Source organism: Ailuropoda melanoleuca, chromosome 5 (genome assembly GCF_002007445.2).
Source record: "Ailuropoda melanoleuca isolate Jingjing chromosome 5, ASM200744v2, whole genome shotgun sequence".
Lineage (NCBI taxonomy): Eukaryota > Metazoa > Chordata > Mammalia > Carnivora > Ursidae > Ailuropoda > Ailuropoda melanoleuca.
In genome coordinates this window covers 97,947,928-97,975,701 of record NC_048222.1, presented here as the reverse complement: position 1 = coordinate 97,975,701, position 27,774 = coordinate 97,947,928, and the positions used below count along the sequence as shown (strand labels likewise).

General features: G+C 38.1%; 2 protein-coding genes across 6 annotated transcripts in view; one reads left to right on the top strand and one right to left on the bottom strand.

Moving 5' to 3' along the window:
- Nucleotides 1–6,402, bottom strand: part of C5H4orf46 (chromosome 5 C4orf46 homolog) — a 9,277-nt gene extending 2,875 nt beyond the window's left edge. The window contains exon 1 of the mRNA XM_002921661.4: nucleotides 6,066–6,402. Within this exon, the coding sequence (XP_002921707.1) occupies nucleotides 6,066–6,251 (186 nt within the window). The 5' untranslated portion in view covers nucleotides 6,252–6,402. The remainder of the gene's footprint in view (nucleotides 1–6,065) is intronic.
- A 158-nt stretch (nucleotides 6,403–6,560) lies between these two features.
- ETFDH (electron transfer flavoprotein dehydrogenase) overlaps nucleotides 6,561–27,774 on the top strand; it is a 32,558-nt gene continuing 11,344 nt past the window's right edge. The window contains exons 1-8 of one of the 5 annotated variants that reach the window (XM_002921662.4): nucleotides 6,561–6,701; nucleotides 6,847–6,978; nucleotides 13,502–13,642; nucleotides 14,054–14,283; nucleotides 15,559–15,640; nucleotides 16,072–16,190; nucleotides 18,463–18,540; nucleotides 26,115–26,261. In XM_002921662.4, the coding sequence (XP_002921708.1) occupies nucleotides 6,945–6,978; nucleotides 13,502–13,642; nucleotides 14,054–14,283; nucleotides 15,559–15,640; nucleotides 16,072–16,190; nucleotides 18,463–18,540; nucleotides 26,115–26,261 (831 nt within the window). In that variant the 5' untranslated portion in view covers nucleotides 6,561–6,701; nucleotides 6,847–6,944. Of the gene's footprint in view, nucleotides 6,979–13,501; nucleotides 13,643–14,053; nucleotides 14,284–15,558; nucleotides 15,641–16,071; nucleotides 16,191–18,462; nucleotides 18,541–26,114; nucleotides 26,262–27,774 lie in introns of all 5 variants that reach the window. The other 4 variants (XM_019802213.2, XM_011228027.3, XM_011228026.3 and 1 more) reach the window with 4 other exon arrangements.

Below are 27,774 nucleotides of genomic sequence, written 5' to 3'. Positions count from 1 at the left end.
CAGTCAAAACTAGAGGCTCTGACGGCCAGGGTCACCGAGGCAGAGGAACGCGTTAGCGAATTGGAGGATGGGTTAGTAGAAGAAAAAACGAAAATAGAAGCTGGTCTTAAAAAAATCCACGCCCACGAATGTAGATTACGGGAGATTACTGACTCTATGAAACGATCCAATGTCAGAATCATCGGCATCCCTGAAGGGGTGGAGAAAAACAGAGGTCTAGAAGAGATATTTGAACAAATTGTAGCTGAAAACTTCCCTAATCTAGCAAGGGAAACAAGCATTCGTGTCCAAGAGGCAGAGAGGACCCCATCCAAGCTCAACCAGGACAAACCTACGCCACGGCATGTCATAGTGCAATTCGCAAATATTAGATCCAAGGATACAGTATTGAAAGCGGCCAGGGCAAAGAAATTTCTCACGTACCAAGGCAAAGGTATCAGGATTACGTCAGACCTGTCTACAGAGACCTGGAATGAGAGAAAGGCTTGGGGGGGCATTTTTAAAGCTCTTTCAGAGAAAAACATGCAGCCAAGGATCCTTTATCCAGCAAAGCTGTCATTCAGAATTGATGGAGAAATAAAGACGTTCCAAAATCGCCAATCATTAACCAATTTCGTAACCACGAAACCAGCCCTACAGGAGATATTAAGGGGGGCTCTATAAAGGTAAAAAGGCCCCAAGAGTGATACAGAGCAGCAAGTCACAACCGATACAAAGACTTTAAAGAGAAATGGCATCATTAAAATCATATCTGTCAATAATCTCTATCAATCTAAATGGCTTAAACTCTCCCATAAAACGCCACAGGGTTGCAGATTGGATAAAAAGACATGACCCATCCATTTGCTGTCTACAAGAGACTCATTTTGAACCCAAAGATGCATTCAGACTTAGAGTAAGGGGATGGAGTACCATCTTCCACGCAAATGGACCTCAAAAGAAAGCTGGAGTAGCAATTCTCATATCAGATAGACTGGATTTTAAACTAGAGGCCATAGAGAGAGATACAGAAGGGCACTATATTATTCTTAAAGGAAGTATTCAACAAGTGGATATGACAATTATTAATATATATGCCCCCAACAGGGGAGCAGCAAGATACACAAGCCAACTCTTAACCAAAATAAAGAGACATATAGATAAGAACACAGTAATAGTAGGGGACCTCAACACCCCACTATCAGAAATAGACAGAACACCCTGGCAAAAACTAAGCAAAGAATCAAAGGCTTTGAATGCCATACTCGACGAGTTGGACCTCATAGATATATATAGAACACTACACCCCAGAACCAAAGAATACTCATTCTATTCAAATGCCCATGGAACATTCTCAAGAATAGATCATGCTCTGGGACACAAAACAGGTCTCAGCCAATACCAAAAGATTGAAATTATCCCCTGCATATTCTCAGACCACAACGCTCTGAAATTGGAACTCAACCACAAGGAAAAACCTGGAAGAAACTCAAACACTTGGAGGCTAAGAACCATCCTGCTCAAGAATGACTCGATAAACCAGGAAATCAAAAAACAAATTAAACAATTTATGGAGACCAACGAGAATGAATACACAACGGTCCAAAACCTATGGGATACTGCAAAGGCAGTCCTAAGGGGGAAATACATAGCCATCCAAGCCTCACTCAAAAGAATAGAAAAATCTAAAATGCAGTTTCTATATTCTCACCTCAAGAAACTGGAACAGCAACAGAGGGACAGGCCTAACCCACTGACAAGGAAGGAGTTGACCAAGATTAGAGCAGAAATCAATGAATTAGAGACCAGAACCACAGTAGAGCAGATCAACAGGACTAGAAGCTGGTTCTTTGAGAGAATCCATAAAATTGATAGACCACTGGCAAAACTTGTCCAAAAACAAAGAGAAAGGACTGAGATTATTAAAATTATGACTGAAAAGGGAGAGGTCACGACCAGCACCATTGAAATTGCAAGGATTATTAGAAACTTTTATCAACAGCTATATGCCAAAAAACTAAACAATCTGGAAGAGATGGAGGCCTTCCTGGAAACCTATAAACTACCAAGACTGAAACAGGAAGAAATAGATTTCTTAAATAGGCCAATTAACTATGAAGAAATTGAGTCAGTGATAAACAACCTTCCAAATAATAAAACTCCAGGCCCAGACGGTTTTCCTGGGGAATTCTACCAAACATTCAAAGAAGAAATAATACCTATTCTCCTAAAGCTATTTCAAAAAATAGAAACAGAAGGAAAGCTACCAAACTCATTCTATGAGGCTAATATTACCTTGATCCCCAAACCAGGCAAAGACCCCCTCAAAAAGGAGAATTACAGACCGATTTCTCTAATGAATATGGATGCCAAAATCCTCAACAAGATCCTTGCTAATAGAATCCAACAGTACATTAAAAGGATTATCCATCATGACCAAGTGGGATTCATACCTGGGATGCAAGCATGGTTCAACACTCGCAAATCAATCAATGTGATACATCATATCAACAAGAAAAGACTCAAGAACCATATGATCCTCTCAATTGATGCAGAAAAAGCATTTGACAAAATACAGCATCCTTTCCTGATTAAAACCCTTCAGAGTGTAGGAATAGAGGGTACATTTCTCAATCTCATAAAAGCCATCTATGAAAAGCCTACTGCAAGCATTATTCTCAATGGGGAAAAGCTGGAAGCCTTTCCCTTAAGATCAGGAACACGACAAGGATGCCCACTCTCGCCACTATTATTCAACATAGTACTAGAAGTCCTTGCAACAGCAATCAGAAGACAAAAAGGGATCAAAGGTATCCAAATCGGCAAAGAAGAAGTCAAACTGTCTCTCTTTGCAGATGACATGATACTCTATATGGAAAACCCAAAGGAATCCACTCCCAAACTATTAGAAGTTATAGAACAATTCAGTAAGGTGGCAGGATACAAAATCAATGCCCAGAAATCAGTTGCATTTCTATACACGAATAACGAGACTGAAGAAAGAGAAATTAGGGAATCCATCCCATTTACAATAACACCAAAAACCATGCGTTACCTTGGAATTAACTTAACCAGAGACGTAAAGGACCTATATGCTAGAAACTATAGATCACTTTTGAAAGATATTGAGGAAGACATAAAAAGATGGAAAAATATTCCATGCTCATGGATTGGAAGAATTAACATAGTTAAAATGTCCATACTACCCAGAGCAATCTACACTTTCAATGCTATCCCGATCAAAATACCGAGGACATTTTTCAAAGAACTGGAACAAATAGTCCTTAAATTTGTATGGAACCAGAAAAGGCCCCGAATCTCCAAGGAACTGTTGAAAAGGAAAAACAAAGCTGGGGGCATCACAATGCCGGATTTCGAGCTGTACTACAAAGCTGTGATCACAAAGACAGCATGGTACTGGCACAAAAACAGACACATCGACCAATGGAACAGAATAGAGAACCCAGAAATGGACCCTCGGCTCTTTGGGCAACTAATCTTTGATAAAGCAGGAAAAAACATCCGGTGGAAAAAAGACAGTCTCTTCAATAAATGGTGCTGGGAAAATTGGACAGCTACATGCAAAAGAATGAAACTTGACCACTCTCTCACACCATACACAAAAATAAACTCCAAATGGATGAAAGACCTCAATGTGAGACAGGAATCCATCAAAATTCTAGAGGAGAACATAGGCAACAACTTCTATGACATCGGCCAGAGCAACCTTTTTCACGACACATCTCCAAAGGCAAGAGAAATAAAAGATAAAATGAACTTATGGGACTTTATCAGGATAAAGAGCTTCTGCACAGCCAAGGAAACAGTCAAAAAAACTAAGAGACAGCCCACGGAATGGGAGAATATATTTGCAAAGGACACCACAGATAAAGGACTGGTATCCAAGATCTACAAAGAACTTCTCAAACTCAATACACGAGAAACAAATAAACAAATCATAAAATGGGCAGAAGATATGAACAGACACTTTTCCAATGAAGACATACAAATGGCTAACAGACACATGAAAAAATGTTCAAAATCATTAGCCATCAGGGAAATTCAAATCAAAACCACACTGAGATACCACCTTACGCCAGTTAGAATGGCAAAGATAGACAAGGCAAGAAACAACAATTGTTGGAGAGGATGTGGAGAAAGGGGATCCCTCCTACATTGTTGGTGGGAATGCAAGTTGGTACAGCCACTCTGGAAAACAGTGTGGAGGTCCCTTAAAAAGTTAAAAATTGAACTACCCTATGACCCAGCCATTGCACTACTGGGTGTTTACCCCAAAGATACAGACGTAGTAAAGAGAAGGGCCATATGCACCCCAATGTTCATAGCTGCATTGTCCACAATAGCCAAATCATGGAAGGAGCCGAGATGCCCTTCAACAGATGACTGGATTAAGAAGCTGTGGTCCATATATACAATGGAATATTACTCAGCTATCAGAAAGAACGAATTCTCAACATTTGCTGCAACATGGACGGCACTGGAGGAGATAATGCTAAGTGAAATAAGTCAAGCAGAGAAAGACAATTATCATATGATTTCTCTCATCTATGGAACATAAGAACTAGGATGATCGGTAGGGGAAGAAAGGGATAAAGAAAGGGGGTGTAATCAGAAGGGGGAATGAAACATGAGAGACTATGGATTATGAGAAACAAACTGAGGACTTCAGAGGGGAGGGGAGTGGGGGAATGGGATAGAACTGGTGATGGGTGGTAAGGAGGGCACGTATTGCATGGTACACTGGGTGTTATACGCAACTAATGGAGCATCGAACTCTATATCAGAATCCGGGGATGTACTGTAAGGTGACTAACATAATATAATAAAAAATCATTTAAAAAAAATAAAATAAAGGTACTCATTTAATAGGGAAAAAAAAAAGAGGACTTGGATCCCTTGACACTAAGTACCAGGAGTATTTGAAGGACTCAGACTTACTTCATCATAAACAACTCACTGATATTTTGGTAGCAAGGGCATTGTCCCACTAATTTTACCTGTGAACAGTATTTAGACCATGAAAATGTATAGACCAAAGAACAGGTACTCTGAACGGACAAATACATCAACAAAATAAAAACAAAAGCAGCATATAGAAAATATGCAACTCTTGGTGGAATTCACTTCTTATTTAAACATTTTCTTCACCTAAAATATAAAATAACACTGTTCCTAGATAACCTATCAGCAGTCCATGCTACATATTCTCTTGATACCAGTCTTGTTCAGCAAAAACTGAAGCTGTATCAGCACTTTAGTCATCTTTAAAAAAAAAAAAAAAACTTATTAAGCAAGGAGAGATAATCGAGTTCATTCCCCAGCTTCCAATCTGCACGGGAGGGTCTACCCCACAAACTTCTCCCAGGAGGATTACATCTACATACCTCATTCACTTAACCCACCCAAGAGTCCTTGTATACTGAAACTCCGCTGGGGTGTGTGTGTGTGTGTGGCAGTGGAATTCGAGATTCAACAGAAACCATACTAAGCACTCTAGCAATCATAGGGAGGGGTCTTTGACCTAGCGGTTAATGAAATCAATCTGGACTCCAGGCGCCGTTAAGTAACCCCTCCAAACTGGGTCCAGCGGGAAGCAAGCCTGAGCCAGGCACTAAGAGCATTGCCAGCTGGCTCTGGCAGGTGGCCAAGGAGAGCAGCGGGATCTTAAGACCCAAGGAAAGAAATCACAGCCTGATCCTAAGCACCAAAAGACAAGGAGGAGAAATAGAGGACAGGCGCAAGTCGGCGCAGCAGAGCTGCGTGGTTTCAGGTTACAGAGGAAGATTGAAAGCTAGAGGCGAGACAAAAAGAAAACAGTGAGGGGTGGAGCGGTGGAGGGATCACCCCTTATTCCTCAAAACTAATTCTAAAGGCGGAGTCCTCAGGGATGGTGGACAAGAGGCCTCGGGTCTCCGGTTTACCTAACCCACCCCCCAGCCCACACTCTCGGGCGCAGAAGGGCGAGATGCGGATTCCTACTCCTTCCCTCCCTTGCACAGCAACGGTCTGTCTTCCAACAAGGGCCAAATGGGGACGCGCCCCGAGACCTGTCGAGCGACACTCACGTCTCCAATCTGCAGCTCCACTTCCTCCAGAGGGTCCACCGTTCGGCCGCTGCTCCTGCTCGGAACTGGCCAACCCAAGCTCAATGGAACGCCGGGGGAAGACGCTGACGAGTCGTCTGAAGACGAGGGAGAGGAAGGAGGCGGCGGGGGAGGCGAAGAAATCCTCACCTCCTGAGGGTCTGCCATTGAGCAGGGATGGCACTGCGGAATCGGACCTTAGCAGCCGAACCGACACCAACAGTCTTTCAAACTGATCGCGCCCAACACCCAGAAGCCCCGCCTCCTCCCGCCTGAAGTCCGGATCGGTCTTCTTGTGGGTCTCTGCCCAAGTCCGCGAATACCAGTCATGTTTTCGGGACAGCCAATCACCTTGGGCGGCTCATCGCTCCTGCGCAAACCTCCAGTCAGGCTCAGAAGACGCTTCAGTAGAGGACTACAACTCCCAGAATCCTGTATGCGTCGCTCCACCTCCCACTTCTTCTGATGCGCGCGCGTACACCATGGGATCTGTGGGTCTCTCTCGCCCGCACTCCTGCGTCCTCACCACGCTTTGGTGAGACGCAAACCGAGAACCAATCCTCAGCCTGAAGCCGGGATCGTGCTGGGACTTGGAGTCCCTTTCCTTTTCCTCTTTGGGTACGTGACCCGGATGTCTCTGCCTGCAGTAGCGTCATGTGTGGCGCCGGCGCACAGCGAGAAAGAGGCGGGAGCACCCTGAAGGCAAAGGCGTGGGCAGACCTGGGAGGTAAACTTCAGCAGAGGTGTTGATCTTTCTCGGCAGGTGATGGCGCCCCCCGCGGCCTAGAGGTCCAGCGCCCGCGGTGAGCCACAGACAGCTCTTCCAGTTGTGTCCCACCGACAGTCCTGGGACCAGTGAATATGTTGGTGCCTCTAGCCAAGCTGTCCTGCCCGGGTGAGAGGGAACTTCGGGCGGGGATAAGTGGAGGAAGGTCGAGGAGTTAGGGCGAAACGGGCAGGGCTACCCCTGGGGGGATCTAGACATCTACCTCTCTTCACCTGCCCTTCTGGCTTCCTCAGGTTAAACTCGGGCAAAGATCACGCTCTCTACACCTGGCAGTGGACCCTAGATTCTTCCCCATAGAGTTGTCCCAATTGGAAGGATTGACAACTAGGCTAAAGGTCATGGGCGGAGGAAACTTAGCAACACGGCCCTCCCGTGGACTCCCGAACTGAATCTTCCAAATTCTGGCTGTAATTTTTATTCCAAAGCTCAGGTGTTTTCCGTTGCATTGCTGGAAATGCATAAAATAATATTTGCACAGTTCTTTTTCTTAGTCCTGTCCTGACTTTCGTCTTTGCAGCCATACATCCTAGTCCATTTTTAAGAATTTGAAGTCTGATCTGCCACACCATGATTAACATTCATCTGTGCTGCCCAAGTCACCAGATTATATCTGGAGCCAGGAGTTTTTCTACATTGTCTAAAATTAACTTTAGAGGCTTAACGTGTTATGGGTGCTCCTAGAACCATCACAATGACTTGTGAAAATACCTCATTACCTTCCCTTTCCCTTAAGTAAAAATAATAATAATGCAGTTGGATGGTCTTTGTTTTGTTTTAAAACAAAGTTTAAACATTCAAAAAAGATTCACTACAGGATCTTGCATTTTGTCACATTTGGTTTCTTTTTTTTTTTTTATTTAGTTTCTTTAAATTAATTTATGGTTATAGAATAAATAAGTATGCATAATGCAAATTCAAGGATGTTCTTATTATGTACATTCATAAAAGTAGAAATTTGTCAGATTTGTCCACCATATGTTAAATTAGTTTTATTTAAAGTTCCTGATACTCGTGAATGTATTACTACACCCAATGTGTAGATACAGTTTATGTTTTGTGAAATATCAAAGTAGTCAGATACTATTTGCCCTACTGCCTAATTTAGCTGAAATCATTCTTGGGCCAAGTGTTAACTACATTCCACCAAAATTGGCATTTCCATTTTCCATGGATACTTAAATCATTGCCATTTTCATAGCTTAGTGTTAACACTACCGGCAGCAAAGAGATGGACATAAATGTGTTAGCAGTGTGACTTTGAAATGGTGATGTTATGAGTTCAATGGACTTTTTGACCTTTCTTCTCTACCAAAATCCAGCCAAGGTGTCTAATCGTTCACATATCTAAAGTGGAATGTCATATTTGTTTTCAGAAAGGAAGTAACGGTTGTGACTTTTTAATTTTTATCCCATGGGGGAAATCAAACTACCCCGTTCCAGATATTTTCAAAAAAATAGCCAGCTGTCTGGGCCACCTGGGTGGCTCACTGCTTTCAGCTCAGGGCTGGGATTGAGCCCTGCATCGGGCTCCCTGCTCTGCTGGGAGCCTGCTTCTTCCCTCCCACTCCCCCTGCTTGTGTTCCCTCTCTCGCTGGCTGTCTCTCTCTCTCTCTCTCTCTGTCAAATAAATAAATGCAATCTTTAAAAAAAAAAAAAAAGAAAAGAGAATAGCTAGCTGTATAAGCAATAGAATTACTTTTATCTGATACCAAATCTGATACAGTTTTCAGCAGCAAATAACTTTTACACACTAAATTACAATTCATCATAAGACAAGGATTTTAGTATCTTTCAATAATAAATAATACAAATAATTATTTATTCTTTTGAATGATGATAAAGCAATATTTGAACTCTAGAACTGAATTATCCTATAGTATATTTATATGTGTTATGTACATTGTTTCAGGATTTAGGAAAAGTTACCTAATAATTAAAAATTATTCCCAATAGTATAATTTTTAGTATGTCTTTGCAATAAGAGAAAATTAGTTTCCTTGCCGCTTTAATAAGATTATCAAAAAGATTTTTTAGTGTTTAAAGCCTTTAGAGTTCAGGCACTCTAAATCTCTTCCCTTCCTGTATTCATCACAATCTTTAATTATTGATGTCTGATGCCAGATTTTTGCTTTAAAAAAATTATTGGAAAGAGTAAAACAGAAAAGTATTTTAATTCTGCAATTGGGTGCTAAAGAATAACTAGGCTATGCCAGACTGTTAACTGTCCATTTAATCAGAAAAAAGAAAGAAAGAAAAATCTTGTTTTCATCACAGCTCAGTTTCCATTACTTCACAAATCATTTCAAATCCAATTATAGTCTCCAACTGATGTTGGAAGGATTGAGAGCTTGAGTGTGATCGTCTGATTTCCTACGTATCTACTGTAAATGGGTATTGTAGCTGCCCCACAGTTTTCATAACATTATGAAGGAAAAGGCATGGTATTGAAAATTCTTAACTGTTCAGTATGTCCATTAAAATGTAAATTTTGTTACATTTTACATTTCAAATCCATGCAAAAGTCTTTGTTGACCTTTACTAATTATTTGTTACAGTCCATGTTTAGAAACTTGTTTATTTGTAGATACATGCTTCATTGTAAGAGACAAGTTAAAAACGAGGAAAGGCCTCATTATTATTATTGCTCTATAAGCCAGGTTAGTTTTTGGAAATTATACCAGAGATTTGCAGGTTCCTAAATTACAGTGAAAATTGTTTGCTAGAAAGATATCTATGTAGTTATCAAATATGTATTAGCCACTTATTTTGTGTAAGAGTTACACTAGATTCTATACCATAGTATTTCCAAGGCAAAATGACCATAAACTTTAGAACTGATGGGGTGACAGTTTTAATGAATTCAGACACAATGTAGACAAACTCTAAAACCTATGCACTTAACCACTGCCTTTTTCCATATTGCCCTTTTGTATTTGTTTGTCTTGTTTTTAATTAATAAACTTAATTTTTGGCAGTATTAGGCTTAAAGAAAAGTTGAGCAGAAAATACACAGAGTTTCCATATTACTTCCCCCATTGCCTATTAACATCTGGCATTGGTGTGAGCCAATTTTGATATATCATTATTCAAGTCCATGGTTTATATTAGAATTCATTCTCTATATTGTACATTTTATGTACATTCAACAAACATGTATCCACCATTAATTACATTATCATATAGTATAGTTTAACTGTCCCCCAAGTCCCCTGTGTAGCACATATTCATCCCTTCTTCCCTCTTGCTGAACCCATGGCAACCACTGGTATTTTTAATGTCCCTATAGTTCTACCTTTTCCAGAATCTCATATAGTTGAAATCATTCAGTATGTAGATTGGCATTTTCACATTGGCTTCTTTAAATATGCATTTAAGTTCCCTACATGTTTTTTCATGTCTAATAGCTCATTTCTTTTTAGCACTAAATAATATTCCATTGTATGTATGCATCCCAGTGTATCTGTTTATCCAGTCACCTATTGAAGGACATCTTCCAAGTTTTGACAATTATGAATAAAGCTGCTATACACATTCACGTGAAGGGCTTTTTTTTTCAACCTAGACTTTTTTCCTTTATTATGAAAAGAACTCTTAACATGATATAGATCCTCTTGACAATTTTTTAAATGTACATTATTGGTGACTATAGGTACAGTGTTGAACATCACATCTCTGGAGCTTATTCATCTTGCTTGACTGCAGGTTTTCATGTGGACATTAATTTTCAGCTCATTTGGGTAAATGACAACGGATACAACTGCTGGATCATTTGTTAGGATATGTTTAGTTTTATAAGAAATGCCAGAATGTCTTCCAAAGCGGCTGCACCATTTTGCATTCCCAACAGTAATGAATGTGAGATCCTGTTGCTCCACATCCTTGTTTTCTTATAATCTTTTTTGTGTGTGGTTTTTAACATAAACACACAGTTGTGCATCACCCCGAAAAGAAACCTCACACCCATTAGCAGTCACTCTTCAACCTCGCCAGCCCTAGGGCAACAACTAATCTATTTCTGTCTCTCTAGTCAATTCTGGATAGTTCATACCCATGGAATCATATAATATGTGATCTTTCATGGCTGGCTTCTTTCACTTTTCTTTTTTAAAGATTTTATTTATTTGACAGAGAGAGACAGCTAGCGAGAGAGGGAACACAAGCAGGGGGAGTGGGAGAGGAAGAAGCAGGCTCCCAGCGGAGCAGGGAGCCCGATGTGGGGCTCAGTTCCAGAACCCTGGGATTAGCCGAAGGCAGATGCTTAACGACTGAGCCACCCAGGAGCCCCTGGCTTCTTTCACTTAGCATAGGGTTTTCAAAGTTCATCCATATTGTAGCATATATCACTGCTGAATTTCTTTTTGTTGCTGAATAATATTCCATTGTATGAATATATCACTTTTTATCTGTTCACGAACAGACATCTGGGTTTTTTTGTATATTTTGGCTGTTATGAATAATGCATATACAAGCTTTTGTGTGTTTTCATTTATCTTAGTTATATACCTGGGAGAGAGTTATATGGAAACGCTATGTTTAATGTTTTGAGGAACTGGTAGACTGTTTTCCAAAGTGGCTGCACCATTTTACATTCCCACCAGCTGTGTATGGGGGTTCCTCTGTCTTTTCTTGTCTCTCACGACCTTGCTACTTTCAATATATACTAGCCAGGCATTTTGTAGAATGTCCCTCAATCTTAATTTGTCTGATGATTTCTCATGTTTAGACTGAGGTTACAGGTTTTGGGGAAGTATGCCACAGACGTAAATCAGGGAGCATGTGATACCAACATGTGATACCAACATGTCTTATTGCCAGTAATGTTAAGCTTGATCATTTGGTTAAATGGTCTGCTATATTTCTCCACTTGTAAAATTAATATTTTTCCCTTTTGTAGTCTACTTGTTAGAAGCTAATCCCTAATTGCAGTCCGCACTTAAAAGTGGAGAAACAAATAATCTGGGGATGTATCAACATGATCTTTTATACTTTGACTTTTCCTGTTAAAATCATAGACCAAATGGAATTCATTTTCATAGAAAGAGAAAGGTATATTTTTTTACAAATGGATTTCTCCCTATCTTTGACCATTTAGATAGATCTTCTCCCTGATTAGAAATGGCATCTTTAGCATACAGCAAATCCTTATGTGTATTCTATTTCTGAACTCTTTATTCCTTTCCTTTCCTTTGATTATTCTATCCCTTCTCCTATAATAGACTTTTAATTACTATATAAATATAAGTTTTGTATCTGTCAGGGCTATTCCCAAGGGAGTATTCTCTGTCCTTTTTCTTTTTTTTAATATAATGGAAAAGAGTATCAAGGAGAAGAATACCAGAGAAGAGAGACAGAAATTGAAGATACAGGTGAAAGGGAAGGCTTCAGATGGAGGGATGTTCCTACGAAAATGAGAGGGATAATTATCATCATCATTAATCTAAGTGGAAAGATAGCTGTTATAACCTGAGAAAATGAACAAAGAGTGGACACAAATACAGATTACATTAGAGGTTGTTGCCAGGGAAATAGGAAAGCTCCCACTTAATTGCTTCTATCTTTCTATGATGTTTGGTGTGTTAGGGTATCTGCTTCAGATAGGGGAAGGATGGAGCTCCGGTGGCGCAATCGGTTAGCGCGCAGTACTTATACAGATAGGAGAAGGAGGAGGTAGAATTGAAGGTTTAAGGACAACAGTGGTTTAATGAACATTATTGCAGATAAATCTTTGCACACTTCTGTTTATTTCTATTTGCTAACTTAATGAATATGTACATTTTTAAGGCTCAGAAGATACTGCCTTAGGGGAGAGTCAGTTTTTTAAAAAGCTGACCATAAAGCCTAGTTTGCCCACGTTGTCCCGGCATAATCATTAATACTGCCCGTTATTACTCTCAAAAGTATCCAGTTTAGGGACACCTGGGTGGCTCAGTTGGTTAAGCATCTGCCTTTGGCTCAGGTCACGATCTCAGGGTCCTGGGATCGAGTCCAACGTCAGGCTCCTTGCTCAGCAGGGAGCCTGCTGCTCCCTCTGCCTGCTCTTCCCCCTGCTTGCGTTTTCTCTCTCTCTCTGACAAGTAAATAAATAGAATCTTTTTAAAAAAAAGTATCCAGTTTGGTTGATAAATTATATATGGTCATCCTATTTACAGGTTAAGCTTGATATGAACTAAATTGAATAAATTAATTTATTAGATACTTTTAAATATAGTTTGAAAACATTGCTTTATAAGAAGAAGGTAAGTTCTTCTAGGAAATAGTACAGTCTATTTCACGTCATATCACAACTAATGGCTCAACAGCATAGATCTAACTATTCAGTGTCTGCAGTGCTGATATGGTGAGAATATAAACACGAATTTCCAAATGTAAGATATCACATGGAGTCCTACAATTTTAGATCAGAAAGTTACCTTTGAGATCATCTAGTGCCCCTTTCCTTTTTCTTTTAGATGAGGAAAGTGAAATCTAGAGAGGTTAATGATTTGTTTAAGGCTAATTGATAGAAAATTAAGCAGAAACCAGATCTGATTCCTAATCCTAGAATTTTTTCCTTTTAAAAAAATGTTTTTTCAGTCTGCTCTGAGGAAAGCTAATTGAAAAAATAATACTAATGTTCATAATTTTTGTGCAGCATATCAGTGCTTTCATGCCTTAAAAATTAAGAAAAATTATCTACTTCTATGTCATACAAGATGGTCTTCAACTTCTGTTGTACCTCGAATTACTACCCACTATACTATTTATCCCCGGGATAAGGACAAGCGATGGGAAGGTAAGTAATAATTTCTATAGACGTGTTGAGGCTTTTCTAGATACTTTGTATCATTTTGTGGAAATATTTTTCATGATAGTATAAAATCATCTAATACTATTTCATAGCTTTACCAAATCTATTACATATTGATACTGAGATAAGAAAATATCTGTGAAGCTTGTAGTAGTAAATCTCAAAGTCAAAAGTTGGTTTATGGAAGCAAAAATAAGATATACACTGGAACAGAACCTAAGAGAACATCCAATTAATACAATAATATATTTAGTATAATTCTCGTACAAAGCAGACGGGCAATTTATATAAATGCTCTAAAGCATAGTGAGTGTTTGTAACCCAGTTTGTGATTTTTATCAGATCATATTCATCCCAGAATTTTCATGTATTTTTTAAATCCTTTTTTCCTCCCAGGAATGAACATGGAGAGGTTTGCAGAAGAAGCAGATGTAGTTATAGTTGGTGCAGGCCCTGCAGGACTCTCTGCCGCTATTCGTCTAAAGCAGTTGGCTACTAAACATGAAAAGGACATCCGTGTGTGTCTAGTAGAGAAAGCTGCTCAAATAGGAGCTCATACTCTCTCAGGGGCTTGCCTTGATCCACGTGCTTTTGAAGAATTATTCCCAGACTGGAAGGAGAAGGGAGTATGAAAAATTGGTTTTTATACAAAATGTAATCTTTATCGTATCTCTACTTCCAAACTACTAGAATATGGAAAACTTAATTCTGTCTCTTAGAGGATTGTTACAGATAAGTATTTTTTAACTTAAAAAGAGCCAAAAAATTGAATCGTATCAACTATACTTAAAATTTTAAGATATTAACTCATATACTCGTATAATGCCTTCTACATGTTTTATTTATGTACTGGATATGTGAGAAGGCCTTATCTTGAGAAGATATTAGAGTATTTGTACCAAATACATTACAGCATTTTGATTTTGAGGGTATTTCCTAGCTTGTTCTATAGGTGTTTATATCATCATTCTTAATAAAATTGTATGTAGATTTCCTGGGACATTGTAATATCTAAAACCCAAAGAGGATAATCTAATCAAATGTTCTAAAGAATAGATTAATATGGCCTCTCATAACCTAGAAGAAAAGGCACTCGTACGATATGCAGAGAACTGAATGTTAATTTTACTGCTTTCATAATTTGTATGGGTTTGGTTAAAATCTTACACTTTACATATCTTAGCTTTTTCTTCTATAAGATGGGTTATGTTATGCCTGCCAAGGTTAGAATATTCATTACCTGTGAATATGCTTTGTTAAGGTCAAAAAATAATGATTTCTGTATTATTTCTATATGGAGTAAATTGAATTCCAAAAATTCATCTATGCTCTTCTTTCTAAAATACCAAGATCCTTTAAACTAGAAATACTTTAGTTAAATCTCATTAACTTTCTCTTTTCAATATTATACCAAAAATAGATATTATTGAATTACTATTGACATAATAATCAGTTGTAACAGAAAAAGGTTTTCAGAGCCCTATATAACTGAGCAGATACAATCCATGACGTAACTGTTAATTGGAAAAATAAAACTTCTCTTATGTTTTCATCAAGCAGGAAGTTACTACTTGGAGCGAGCACCTAGGCTAAACTCCCACAGTGACAGGGAGACAGGAAGCCATGTCCAGGATGTCTCCAAGGCCCCCAAGAAAGATTTCTGGGATGTAAAACTGGCTTATTTAGGTTCTAAAAAGATTCCTGTACATCTCAAAGAGATAAAGAGGATTTACAGTTCCAAATTTTCTAAAGGAAATGATGAAAGAAAAGTGAGGAGAGTAGTTCACTTTCCCTTTTGACAGTTTTTTTTTTTTTTTTTTTTTTTTTTCCATTNTTTTTTTGTATTTACCATTACAAATATGAACTAAAAATTTCCTTCTCTTTCCTTCTTTTGTTTTCAGGCTCCACTTAACACTCCTGTAACAGAAGACAGATTTGGAATTTTAACAGAGAAATACAGAATTCCTGTGCCAATTCTTCCAGGTAAGGTATGATAAATATTTGTAGAATCAGAGAATTCTGTACCTGGAGGGAACCACATTTCATGTGGTGAAATCCCTTCTTTTTACAGATGAGAAAACTGATGCCCAGAGATTTGAAGGACTGACCCAAAGTTATATAACTAGCTTGTAGTAAAACAGGACTAGAACCTAGTTCTTTTGTCTTCCAGTCTAGAAGAATTGAGATAACCTTGTAAGGCAACCCAGAATTTTAATTTAGTGTTGTAATGGTTTTTTAATTTAATAATTAGAGCTCTATGCCAAAGTTGTAGAATATAAATAAATTTATGACAGTAGGATGATGTGTATATTAACACAGAAATTATACATTGCTTTGAATTTTTAAATTAGGTATTTATGTTTTTGAGATGTTTTATTGATAAAATGTCTGATAAATTAAGCATATATTTGTAGGTCTTCCAATGAATAATCATGGCAATTACATTGTACGCTTGGGACATTTAGTGAGCTGGATGGGAGAACAAGCAGAAGGCCTCGGTGTTGAAGTATACCCTGGTTATGCAGCTGCTGAGGTCTGTATAGTTTTATTTTGTTTTTAATATTTACAGAACTAATATCTTTTTCTTTTGAATATAAGCCAAGAATGGTACAGAGGTAAAGAAATAAATATTTAGAAAAGCCATAGGATTTTAGAATTGTAAGACTAGAAGGAATCTTGGAAAGATCTAATCCAGAGTACTTGAATTCCTGATCTCTTACGTATATCACGTGATTGTCTAATTTACGACTGAACACCATCGGGGATGAGATCATCTCTGTCTGACATTTGGATTGTTGATAATACTGTCTTTCTTCTGTTGAATAGAAATGTATCTTCTGTTTTACAGTACATAGAACAAATCAATGCCCTCTTCCAAGGACAGTTTTCCAATTATGATTATGTCCTGCTCTCTTCCCCACTTTCACTCTGGTGTTTTTTTCTTTCCTAGGTTAAATATTCTCAGTTCTTTTCAGCCATGATGTTACATGTAGTTTGAGTTCCTTCAGTATTCTCAGTGTCCTCTGAACGCATTCCCTTTATATCCCCTTTATGAAGTGGCATCCAGAATATAAAAACTACTTCAATCCTAGTGTAGAGCAGGGCTCTTGCTTTCTTCATTCTAGAAACTGTTCTTCTATTCTTTCCAAATAACTTTTTTGGCAAACATATCATACTGTTGACTCTCACTAAGTATTATTGGGGAAATGATTAAAAAAATCTGCCAACCCAGAAAAATCACCTCTATAAATTATTGAAAAGTTTTATTATTTAATAAGCATTAAACCAAGACTTCAGTGCGCGTGAAAGGCAGTCTGCTAGGGAGATTGCCAGGACAGAAAGAAATCTCACCCTCCTACATAGCCACACAGGTACAATCCATTACATACATGTTAATTGTCTTTATCCGTAGGAAAAGTAAAATTTCTTGTATCTTTTTGACAAGCAGGAAGTTACAACTGGGAGCCAAGCACCTAGCCCAAACTCCTATAGTGACAGGTAAACAGGACACCATTCTTCTTGGTGTTCACATTTCAAATATGTCTCCGAGGCCCCTGGGAAACACATTTCTGAGATGCAGATCTGGCAGGAGTCTTAAATAAGACTTTTAGAAACATTCCTATATCTCAGAGAGACAAAGAAAGGGTTTGCAGTCAACTTTTCTAAAGGAAATGATTGGAAGAATTGACAGGAGGGGGAGTTTTTTTGGTTTTGGCCTTGGGAAAAATAAAAAAATAGTTTTTATTTGTTTTTAGTCTTACAATATGTAAGTCAAATAAAACAGATAGGTCTCCTGGTTAAAATGTTCTTGACTGGGATTACTATCAAAATCACAAGTAGGTGGTTTGTAGAATCTATGATTTTCAGTTTTTGTGTACACACACACACACGCGCGCGCGCACACACACCATACACCATACACACACAGTCTCTTATACCTCTCCTCTTTTCCTCAGTCCCTTAAAGATCATCATCAATAGATTAATGTCAGATTTTTTTGGTACTCTGAGCCAGACTTCAATTTTAGTTCAAAGCCACGTTCTACTGTTGATTCATTTTCAGGGTATGAAATAAAAGGTTTATGTTTTTCTTTTCACATCTATTGCCGCTAATCCTTGCTTTACCTTTCCACTTCTGTGCTGTCTGTGTGATTCTAGTCTATGTTTTGTACTTCCTGCCTAAAGGGCATTTTCCTCCAGAGAGGAAATAGAAACCAAGTAAGAATTATAAGATATTGCTGTTTCTCATCCTCACAATTATAGTTCTGACCAGTTTTCACCAATCCTACTTGCTCCAGAAATAAACTTTAATCACCTTCGGGCTGTCTTAAACCTCTCTGTTTTGTTTTATTGTGTCATTTTCTTTGGTTTTTGGTTTTGGGGATCTTAGCTTATTTGGAACAGAGGCTTTCCTGACACTGTTGTTTTCCCACCCAACACTGATGGCCTTCATTTGTTAGAGGCCCTGATTTCAGGGTCTGTGTACTTGTTTTTGATACCTGATCTCTTCAGAACACTTTGTTTATTCTTACTAGTTTCTTTAGTGACCTCTGTAGTAGCTCCCCCCTTTTCTTCTTCATCAAGGTTGTGGCATTCTTTCATTTACATCTGTTTGAGCTGTGTTCTTTTATACTTTACAAGGGAGTATCTTTAAAACATGTTTCTTTTTGCCTAAACATTTTAAAGCCTGTTATTCCTGTAATCTAGAGAACATGTTCACTTTCTTAAATATTTAAGGCTGTTTATTTCTTCTTTTCAGGGTGATTATGAATCCTAAGGTGATAAACAAATATGCTTTTATTTTAGGTCCTTTTTCATGAAGATAGCAGTGTAAAAGGAATTGCCACTAATGATGTAGGGATACAAAAGGATGGTGCACCAAAGGTAAACGTTTTAACAGTTATGTGCTTAACAAACGGACAAAAAAAGAATCGACTTAAATGCAATCATTTAGCTTTGCTACAAACTGCACATTAATAAAGTATATGTTAGAATGTAATTATTAACGTGGAATTTTTCTCTTGTTAAAAAAATTTAGAGGCATCTTTGAACTAAAAAGGACTTAGACAAGTAGATATAACATGTTTAAGAATAATTTTTTAAGATAAAAACATGACTCATACAAATATAAGATAAACATGTGACAAAGATTTTATTTCACTCATTAATAAATGACAGAGTCAGTAAGATGTTACAGCTGGTTTAAGGAGAATTCAAAAAACACACATATATGTAGGTCATTAATTATCTACATTGCCACTTCCATAATTTTCATTTCTATGGACAAGAATCATTTGCATTGCTATCAATAATGCTGATGGAGTCTTTGATGTGATTTTGGCAAATATAAAACTGATTGCTTTCCTCTCATTCATATGTAATCCTGGATGGTTTTCAGATTTTTACAACTTTTGTTTTTGACTTTGCCAAAGAAAAGCTCTCAGGATATGGATCTCTCACTGTGTAAGATTCCTTGGAAAGAACAAGGAAGAAAACACCTCGCTTTCCCATAATAACAGAACAAATATAAATTAGCATCTCCGTAAATTAATTTGTCAATTCTTATTTATTTGCTTATTATCTTAATTTCTCAACTAGATCATAAGCACAGTGAGGGCAGAGATCATGGAGCGTTACTCCGGTACCTACCGTAGTGCCAAGTCATGTCAGGTCCGCAATAAAGAATTTGTTGACTTAGAATTTATCCTTCTCTCTGCCATTCTTTTTTTTCCCTTTTTAAGATTTTATCTATTTATTTACTTATTTAATTGAGAGAGAGCAATTCGTTATTTAATTGAGAGAACACAAGCAAGGGGAGGGGCCGGGAGAGGGGGGAGAAGCAGGGAGCCTGATACAGAGCTTGATCCCAGGACCCTGAGATAATGACCTGAGCCGAAGGCAGACCCCTAACGAACTGAGCCACGCAGGCGCCCCATCTCTCTATTCTTGAATAGAACGGGGAATCTAATGTAGAGTCTGTGCCAGCAGATTTTCCTATTTCTCATTACTTCCTGCTTAGAGATAAGGAAGTTGCAAAGCTCTTGAGTCTTACCTACTTCATTGTTCTTCTAAGGGTTTGACTGGTTTCATCAGAATTCTCTTAAGGTCTGGGACTCTGTGTGTCCTACAGTAGGCCCAAGAAGCTATTTTTTAACAAGCTCCCAAAGAATTCTGGTGCATAGCTAGGTTTGCAAACAACTCTTGTCTCCTAATACTTTTCATAATGATAAAAGAATATTATTTTTCCTGTATTCTTTTCTGTGTTACAGTTATTCTTTCCTGTATTGGGATCATTTTAAAGTATATTTTATTCTTTTAAGATTTTTATATTTAATATAACAACAGAACTGAGGCACACAAGTTCTCCTATTCTGATATTTCATTTTTTGTATGTTCTCAAATTTGTTCAAAAGTAAATTTTCATGTTTTGGGCTTTGTAGTTATAAAAACATATATTTTCTATATTGGATGGATGGATGGATGGATAGATAGATGAGAGATAGGTGTTAAAACATAGACGAGTACAGTGGAGTCTTAGTGATGTGAATCTAAGTCTTCAAAATAACTGTTTAAGTACCACAGGTTTGGAGTGGGGAGAACCGAGTACTGTGTTTATTCTGTTATTCCACTCTCTATTTAACACACCTTGTTAGGCTTTTTTCCCTGTCATTTCACTGAAACAGCTCATCAGAGTCACAAATATCCCCACCTTGTCAATCCAGTAATCACTTCTCTGTCTTGTCTCACTCGATATCCTAGTAAGCAGCCCTGACATAGTTGGCTTCTCATTACCACCTTTGTAACCAAATGTCATGAACACGCTATGAAGGTGCACACACGAGTTGTGTCTTTCCACAATGGCAGCTTTATTCGATATAAAGCAAAGTTAAATCACAATGATAAAGCAGGTTCAGGATTTCAAACTCAATGACATTTCACCATGTGATTAAACTTAGCTTCTTTTTTTTTTTTTAAAGATTTTATTTATTTATTTGACAGAGAGAGAGACAGCCAGCGGGACAGGGAACACAAGCAGGGGGAGTGGGAGAGGAAGAAGCAGGCTTCCAGCAGAGGAGCCTGATGTGGGGCTCGATCCCAGAACACTGGAATCACGCCCTGGACCGAAGGCAGACGCTTAACGACTGAGCCACCCAGGCACCCTAAACTTAGCTTCTTACACAGCATACAAAGCAGGACAGAAGACGAGCCACACAACAAACATGGTAACGGGAGAGTGCAGGAAGTTAACAAACTGAACACAAAGTCAGTCTGTGGGTGCGCGGTTGAGATAAGGCCTCGGCCTGGTCCGGGTCAGCTCTCGGCACTCCCTGCTTCTGCTGTTCAAGCAGCGGAGGATCGAGATTCTATTCGGAGATCAGTCAGGCAGAGCCTTCAGCTGCAGTTGCCTTTTTTAAGTGGTCAGACGCAGAGGGGTCATGTCTGAAAAGTCTGACAGTTTGCTGCCCAAATCCTCCCCTTTTTGAAGGGATATCATCAGTTTTGGGTCCCTAAAGACCTCCTGTGGTTCTGCTTGTTACCAGTTCTGGGGCGTCAGCTGACATTGTCCGGGCAAGATCTCCTAGCTGCAGTGCCTGAACTGCTGGCATTATTGCTTGACATGAGAGACTCCATTTTGCTCTCTACACTGAGCCAACGTGAGTTTGCTCCTTGGTGAGGCACAGATACCCCAGGTGGAGTTGTCACACAAAGTAAACTTTATTTACAGCAAATAAGATCATGGGGAATAGCTTCCAAGGCCATTACTCCTGAGAGAAGGTGAATGGGTACCTTCTGTTTAGGGTAAGGATGAAAATTTAGATAGGGATGCCTCTTCATTGTATGTAGAGATGGGCATAAGGTCCGTGTATGTGCCTTAAGGAAACATGCCTAATTATACATTGTATATTATGTAAGTGAGGCTGAGGCTCCTCCTTGGGTGGGGATTCTAGTATTATAATGAGGTAAAGGTAATTGCTGCTTATTCCAGGGGTCACACCATGGTCCATCTGCACAGGCGTGAGTCAGGGAGTTTAGCTCAAAAGGTCTGGGTGGTCTGGGCCAGTGGGAGGTCTTGTCAGGGCAGTCACCATCACCTGAGGGGTAGTTTTGAGTTTCATTTGCCTGAGTTAAGAGGTAAGCCAGAAAGAAGAGCATAAGGAAAAATGAGAAAGTTTGGTGAGTACAAGCTGGTGAGCAGTAAATGTCAGCTCTTGCGGTCTAGCTGGTGACACCTTCTCTTGGTTTTCCTTGTGTTTTACTGGCACTTCCTACTGTCACCTTTGCTTGCTTATCCTCTTCTTCCTATCCTGTAAATAGGCTCTAGGGCTCAGTGTTGAGTCCTCCTCTATCTACATTTTCTCCATGGTGACGTCATCTGGTCACATGGCTCTAAATACCCAAGTCCCAGAATCCTATGTGTTACTGCTTATTCAATAGTTGTATGCCACGTCTAATAGCCATCTTATTATAAAAATTCTGATTTGGACATTTTTAAGTTTCAGAAGTTAAGTGATTTGCCCAAGGTCAGACAGCTGTAAGTAGCGGGGCTGGTATTTGAATATAAACAGTGTGGCTGGCTCCAGGGCCTGCCCCTTGACCACTACGGGACATACTGCCTCTAAGAGGAAGCTGAAATGTAGTAAGTAATATTTTAGTTCATTAAGATTGAACTGTTTTATAATTGGTGCCAGGAAGACTGCATGTCCATCTAGAAAGAAATAGAGTTGGGCCTTTATTTTTCAAAAATTCTGAGGATTTCTTAAAACAAAAAAAAATTAGAAGGAAACCTAGATTACAGTTCCAACCAAAGGTAGGATAAGCCATCCTATAGAGACAAGAAATAATAAACCTGAAAGAGACAGACCTTTTTAAACTGTATAAAAATTAATCACTTCTCTAAACCAAAGTTACTATAAAGTCTATAAATAGTAGATGGGGGAAAATTTTTTTGATTACCTGTAATATCAAATAGCACATATACATTAACAAGAAAAAAGACAGTATTTTAGGAAAATGAGCAAAATCTAAAAAATTGACAATTCACAGAAGAGCAAATCCAGATGACTACTCATAAGGAAAGATACTTAAGTACCTTTTCTTCAGAGTCCACAGCTTAAGTGTCATTTCTTCAAAGAAGCCTTTCCTGTTCACCCAATCCATAATAGTTTCCTTCTTTTATTCCTTCTCGTAACACCCTCTGCTTTCTTTCATAGCACTTAATCATAATTTGTAATTATATACTCATGTATTTCTTTAATGTCTGCCTCTATGACTAGCCTGAAGGAAAGGGACATGTCTTTTATTCATCTCTATATTCCCATTGCCTACCATAAAACCTGGCACACAGGGGGTGGTTTTTTTTTTTTCCAAGTGCTCTGTGACTCCTTCATCTGCTTTCATAATGTGATACGGCTAATAGGCCTGAACTTCTGGAAGAGTACTTGATGTCTAGCCTTGTATGTGCTCGCTGTTAGGGCTGGAAATAGTGCACAGTACATATTCATTAATATTTCTTGACTCAAAAAGGGAAAAAGTGCTTAAAACAGTAGTCAGGGAAATGCAAATTAAAATAACAGTGACTTAGCACTGTACTTAGCAAAAAATGTAAAATAAAAGTTATATCTCTCAGTAACTAGACTAGAGGGAAAATGCTTTTCTTTTTTTTTAATTTAAATTCAGTTAGCCAGCATATAGTACATCATTAGTGTTTGGTGTAGTGGTCAGTGATTCATTAGCTGCACGTAACGCCTAGTGCTCATCACATCACGTGCCCTCCTTAATGTCCATCTCCGAGTTATCCCATCCCCCTACCCACTTCCCTTTCCACAGCCCCCCATTTTTTTCCTCCTGGAGTTAAGAGTCTCTCATGGTTTGGCTCCCTCTCTGATTTCTTCCCATTCAGTTTTGCCTCCCTTTCCCTCCGATCCTCTGCGCTATTTCTTATATTCCACATATGAGTAAAACCATATGATAATTGTTTTTTTCTTATTGACTTATTTCACTTAGCATAATACCCTCCAGTTGCATCCATGTTAATATAAGTGGTAGGTATTCATCCTTTCTAATGGCTAAGTAAGATTCCATTGTATATATGAACCACATCTTCTTTATCCATTCATCTGTTGAAGGACAGCTCAGCTTCTTCCACAGTTTGGCTATTGTGGACATTGCCTCTATGAACATTGGGGTGTAGGTGCCCCTTCTTTTCACTACATCTGTATCTTTGGGGTAAATACCCACAGTGCAATTGCTGGGTTGTAGGGTAACTCTGTTTTTAACTTCCTGAGGAACCTCCATACTGTGGGAAAGGCTTTTCTTACACAGCTGGTGGAAAGCAAACTGGTAGTATCTAGTAAAATAAAAATAGGTGTGCCCTTTGATCTAACAGTGCCACTCCTGGGAATCTATCTTATAGGAATAAAAGCACCAATATTGTAAGTATATATCTATATATATATATATAGATATATACACAGAAGTGTATGTTTTATATTGTTTTTGGTCACAAATAAACTAGAAGCAGAGTGAATAGCTATTAATAAACATTAGCAGAATAAGTGAATAAGCTATGGTATTTTCACACAGACTACTATCCAGCCATTGAAGAGAAAGGTTTGAGCTCTACAATGACTTAAAAAGATTTCCATGAAGTATTATTAAGTGAGAAAAGTAAGATACATTGTATTAAATGATCCTATTTTTTGTAAAATGAATCAGGAACCAAAAAAGTTTTAGTGTATATGTATTTCAGTATGTATGTATGTATGTTTAAATATTTGGGTAAAACTGTACATAATAGATTGTTAACATGGTTTATGGATGAGTGAAGTGTAATAAGAGTGAGCAGACAAGAACAAAATAAAAAGAAACTGAAATTACAGGGTGTTTATGCAAGTGTAATATACACATATGCATATATATGACACTAATAAGCATTGCACAAGAAAAAAAATAGCAGTTACTAATAAATGTGTGAAAGATGTTCAGACTTTGTAGTAATCAAAGTAATTAATTTATTAAATTAATAATGAGATAATTCTGGGGCGCCTGGGTGGCTCAGTCGTTAAGCGTCTGCCTTCGGCTCTGGTCATTATTCCGGCATTCTGGGATCGAGCCCCACATCAGGCTCCTCTGCTGGGAGCCTGCTTCTTCCTCTCCCACTCCCCATGCTTGTGCTCCTCTCTCACTGGCTGTCTCTCTCTCTCTGTCAAATAAATAAATAAAATCTTTAAAAAATAATAGAATGAGATAATTCTTACCATTCATACTGAAAATATTTAGCACCAAGTGTATTCATCTAAGCAAAGCTTTATAACATACCTGGAACATACTGAAACATACTGGAACAGCCTAAATGTCCCACTGCTGTGAATTGTTTGAAAAATTAGGGGAATCTATTCAAACATCAAAAATGAATGCTTTAGGGATGCCTGGGTGTCTCAGTCAGTTGAGCACCCAACTCTTAATTTTGGTTCACGTCATGATCTCAGGGTTCTGAGATTGAGCCCGGCAACGGGCTCTATGCTGGGTGTGGAGATTCCTTAGGAATCTCTCTCTCCAGACTCTCCCTCTGCTCCCACCTGCCTCCCTCCGTGAGCTCTGTTTAAAAAAAAAAAAAAAAAAAAAAGCTTTTCTTGGTGTATATTGCTTTTACATTCAGCTAAAGTGAAAACGGTTCTAAAACTGTCAGTGTAACACTACTTTTTTGTCTTTGCGTACACACAGAACTGCAAATAAAATGAATAGAGGAATATCAGAAAAGATTTATTTCATAAGAGACTTTCCTGATTATTCTTTATTCCTTTATTAAGTAACTTTATTGAGTGCCTTGTGGTAGGCATAAGTGCAAAATATAGAGAGCAAAAGAGAGTAAAGACTTTAATTGTGGCTGTTTTTCCACTTGGAAAAAAAATCAGTTTTAGAATATACATTCAGCAATAGAGAACAAGTAAAATTAAAGTGAAAAAAGCAAGTAGCCTAAAGAGTATATTTAGTATGATTCTGCTTGTGTTAAAAGGATATAAATAGGCTCTATATAGTTTTTTATTCATGGAAATTTTCTGGCATGATGTACAAGAGAGCTATTAATAGTGTTTTTTGCTTCAGGTGATGGAACTGGAAAACCGGGAGTGGGGGGGGGGAATGGATTTTTACTTTTTGCTTTATTTTCATTTGTAGAGAATATTTTTAGAATGAGTGTTTTTTATTTGCTTTTTTAATTTTAACACACTTAACTGTTCAGGTACTTTGGAAGTAAAAAAGAAAAATACAACAAAGGCACAGGATATATTATAAAATTTAAATTAGATTCCACTTACATCAGTAGTTTTATTTCTAGTATTATGTATTTGTATTGTTTCTTCTATACTTGAATCACAGTTCAATTCAAAACTGACCAGATTGTGAGTCTTTTTTTTAAATTGTCAAATGTTGCAATTTAACATGTTTTTATTTTTTAGACAACATTTGAGAGAGGACTAGAACTACATGCAAAAGTTACAATTTTTGCAGAGGGTTGCCATGGACATCTAGCCAAGCAACTATATAAGAAGTTTGATTTGAGAGCCAATTGTGATCCCCAAACCTATGGAATTGGACTGAAGGAGGTATCCTGATTTGTTTTTGTAATTTTAATTTTTAAACTATGGAGTTTAAACTCATTTGTATTATAATGAAGTCTGTAACATTGATATAATTTTATAGTTGCTGTATTTTTCATTGACTTAAAATGTTAATCATAACTGAAAATATTTGGGTTATTTTTAAGGAGCTAGAAAATACTGCTAATCAAATTCCATTATTTTTTCCTTATTTCATGTTTTATTGGACTGATGTACATTACCATTTGAGACGCTAACATAGGACTAAGAATATAGAATGGGAAATCCACAAATTTGACTAAACTAGAAAGGCACATAATTCTTTGTGTTGGAATCAAGGGGAAAACCTGCTCGGAGCTGAAGGGAGGTTCTTAGTTTCTATCAAAAATCTCCTAAAGACTCTATTAGTACAAGGGTCAGCTTATGGACACTCCTGAATTGCATAAAACCCCATTAGGCAGGGGGCGGGGGCAGTGGGCTGTGGGGGTGGCTGGTCTGCAACAGGGACGGCTGGGCTGGAGGCCGCGGCTCAGGCCCAGGACGTGGAGGTAGGAACAGGCTGGGAAGTCTAGAGGCAGAGGTTAGTGCATTCACCCAAAGCCTGGGCTTCCCAGTCGGTCTCTAGGGTACAGATGCTTTCCTCAGACAAGTCAAATTCCATTATTATCTAAATTGTTTCTACATGTTGTAATTGTTTTATCAAACATTGCTTGAAATCAAAGACTGGAACTTGAAAATATTTATAATATGAATTTCTTTTCATTGTAATGCCATCTGTCCTAATAAGATTTTACCTGTTACCCCTATGCTGTTTGTAGGGTGACCACATCCCTATAAGAATTATTTCTTCAAAATTGCACTGAGAAGATAACTTAGTTTATGAAATATACACTCAACCATAGTATATTGATATGAAACCTAAAATTTAATTAGATTAAGTATTATATCTTTTCTCAATTTATCCAATCTCTGTTTTCCCAAACCTGAGGCTTTTTAGAGTGTAAAAGATTCATTATAACCCTTCTGTTTAAATTTTTGGGGGGATAAAGCTCAGGACATTTCCAGTTCTGTATATAGCTAGATTTATTGTGAGTAATGCCTTTTTTGTTTTGGTAGGTTGCATATAGCACATATTATCTGATTTTTAGATACTTCAGATGGAAATTGTTTAAAGTTTAAAACTTAACCATTCCAGGGGCGCCTGGGTGGCTCAGTCAGTTAAGTGTTTGCCTTTGGCTCAGGTCATGATCCCAGGAGTCCGGCATCAGGCTCCCTGCTCAGCAGGGAGTCTGCTTCTTCCACCCTCTCTGCCTACTGTTCCACCTGCTTATGCTCTCTCTCTGTGTGTCAAATAAATAAATAAAATCTTAAAAAAAAAAACAACCTTACCATTCTGAAAATAGATGAACAATTTGTTTCAGTAGGGAAAAGGGGAGTGCAGGAGAGCGTAAGCTGTTTTATTGAAGAATAACATATATACTGGAAAGCAGCAGATCTCAAGTGTACAGCTCAGTTAATT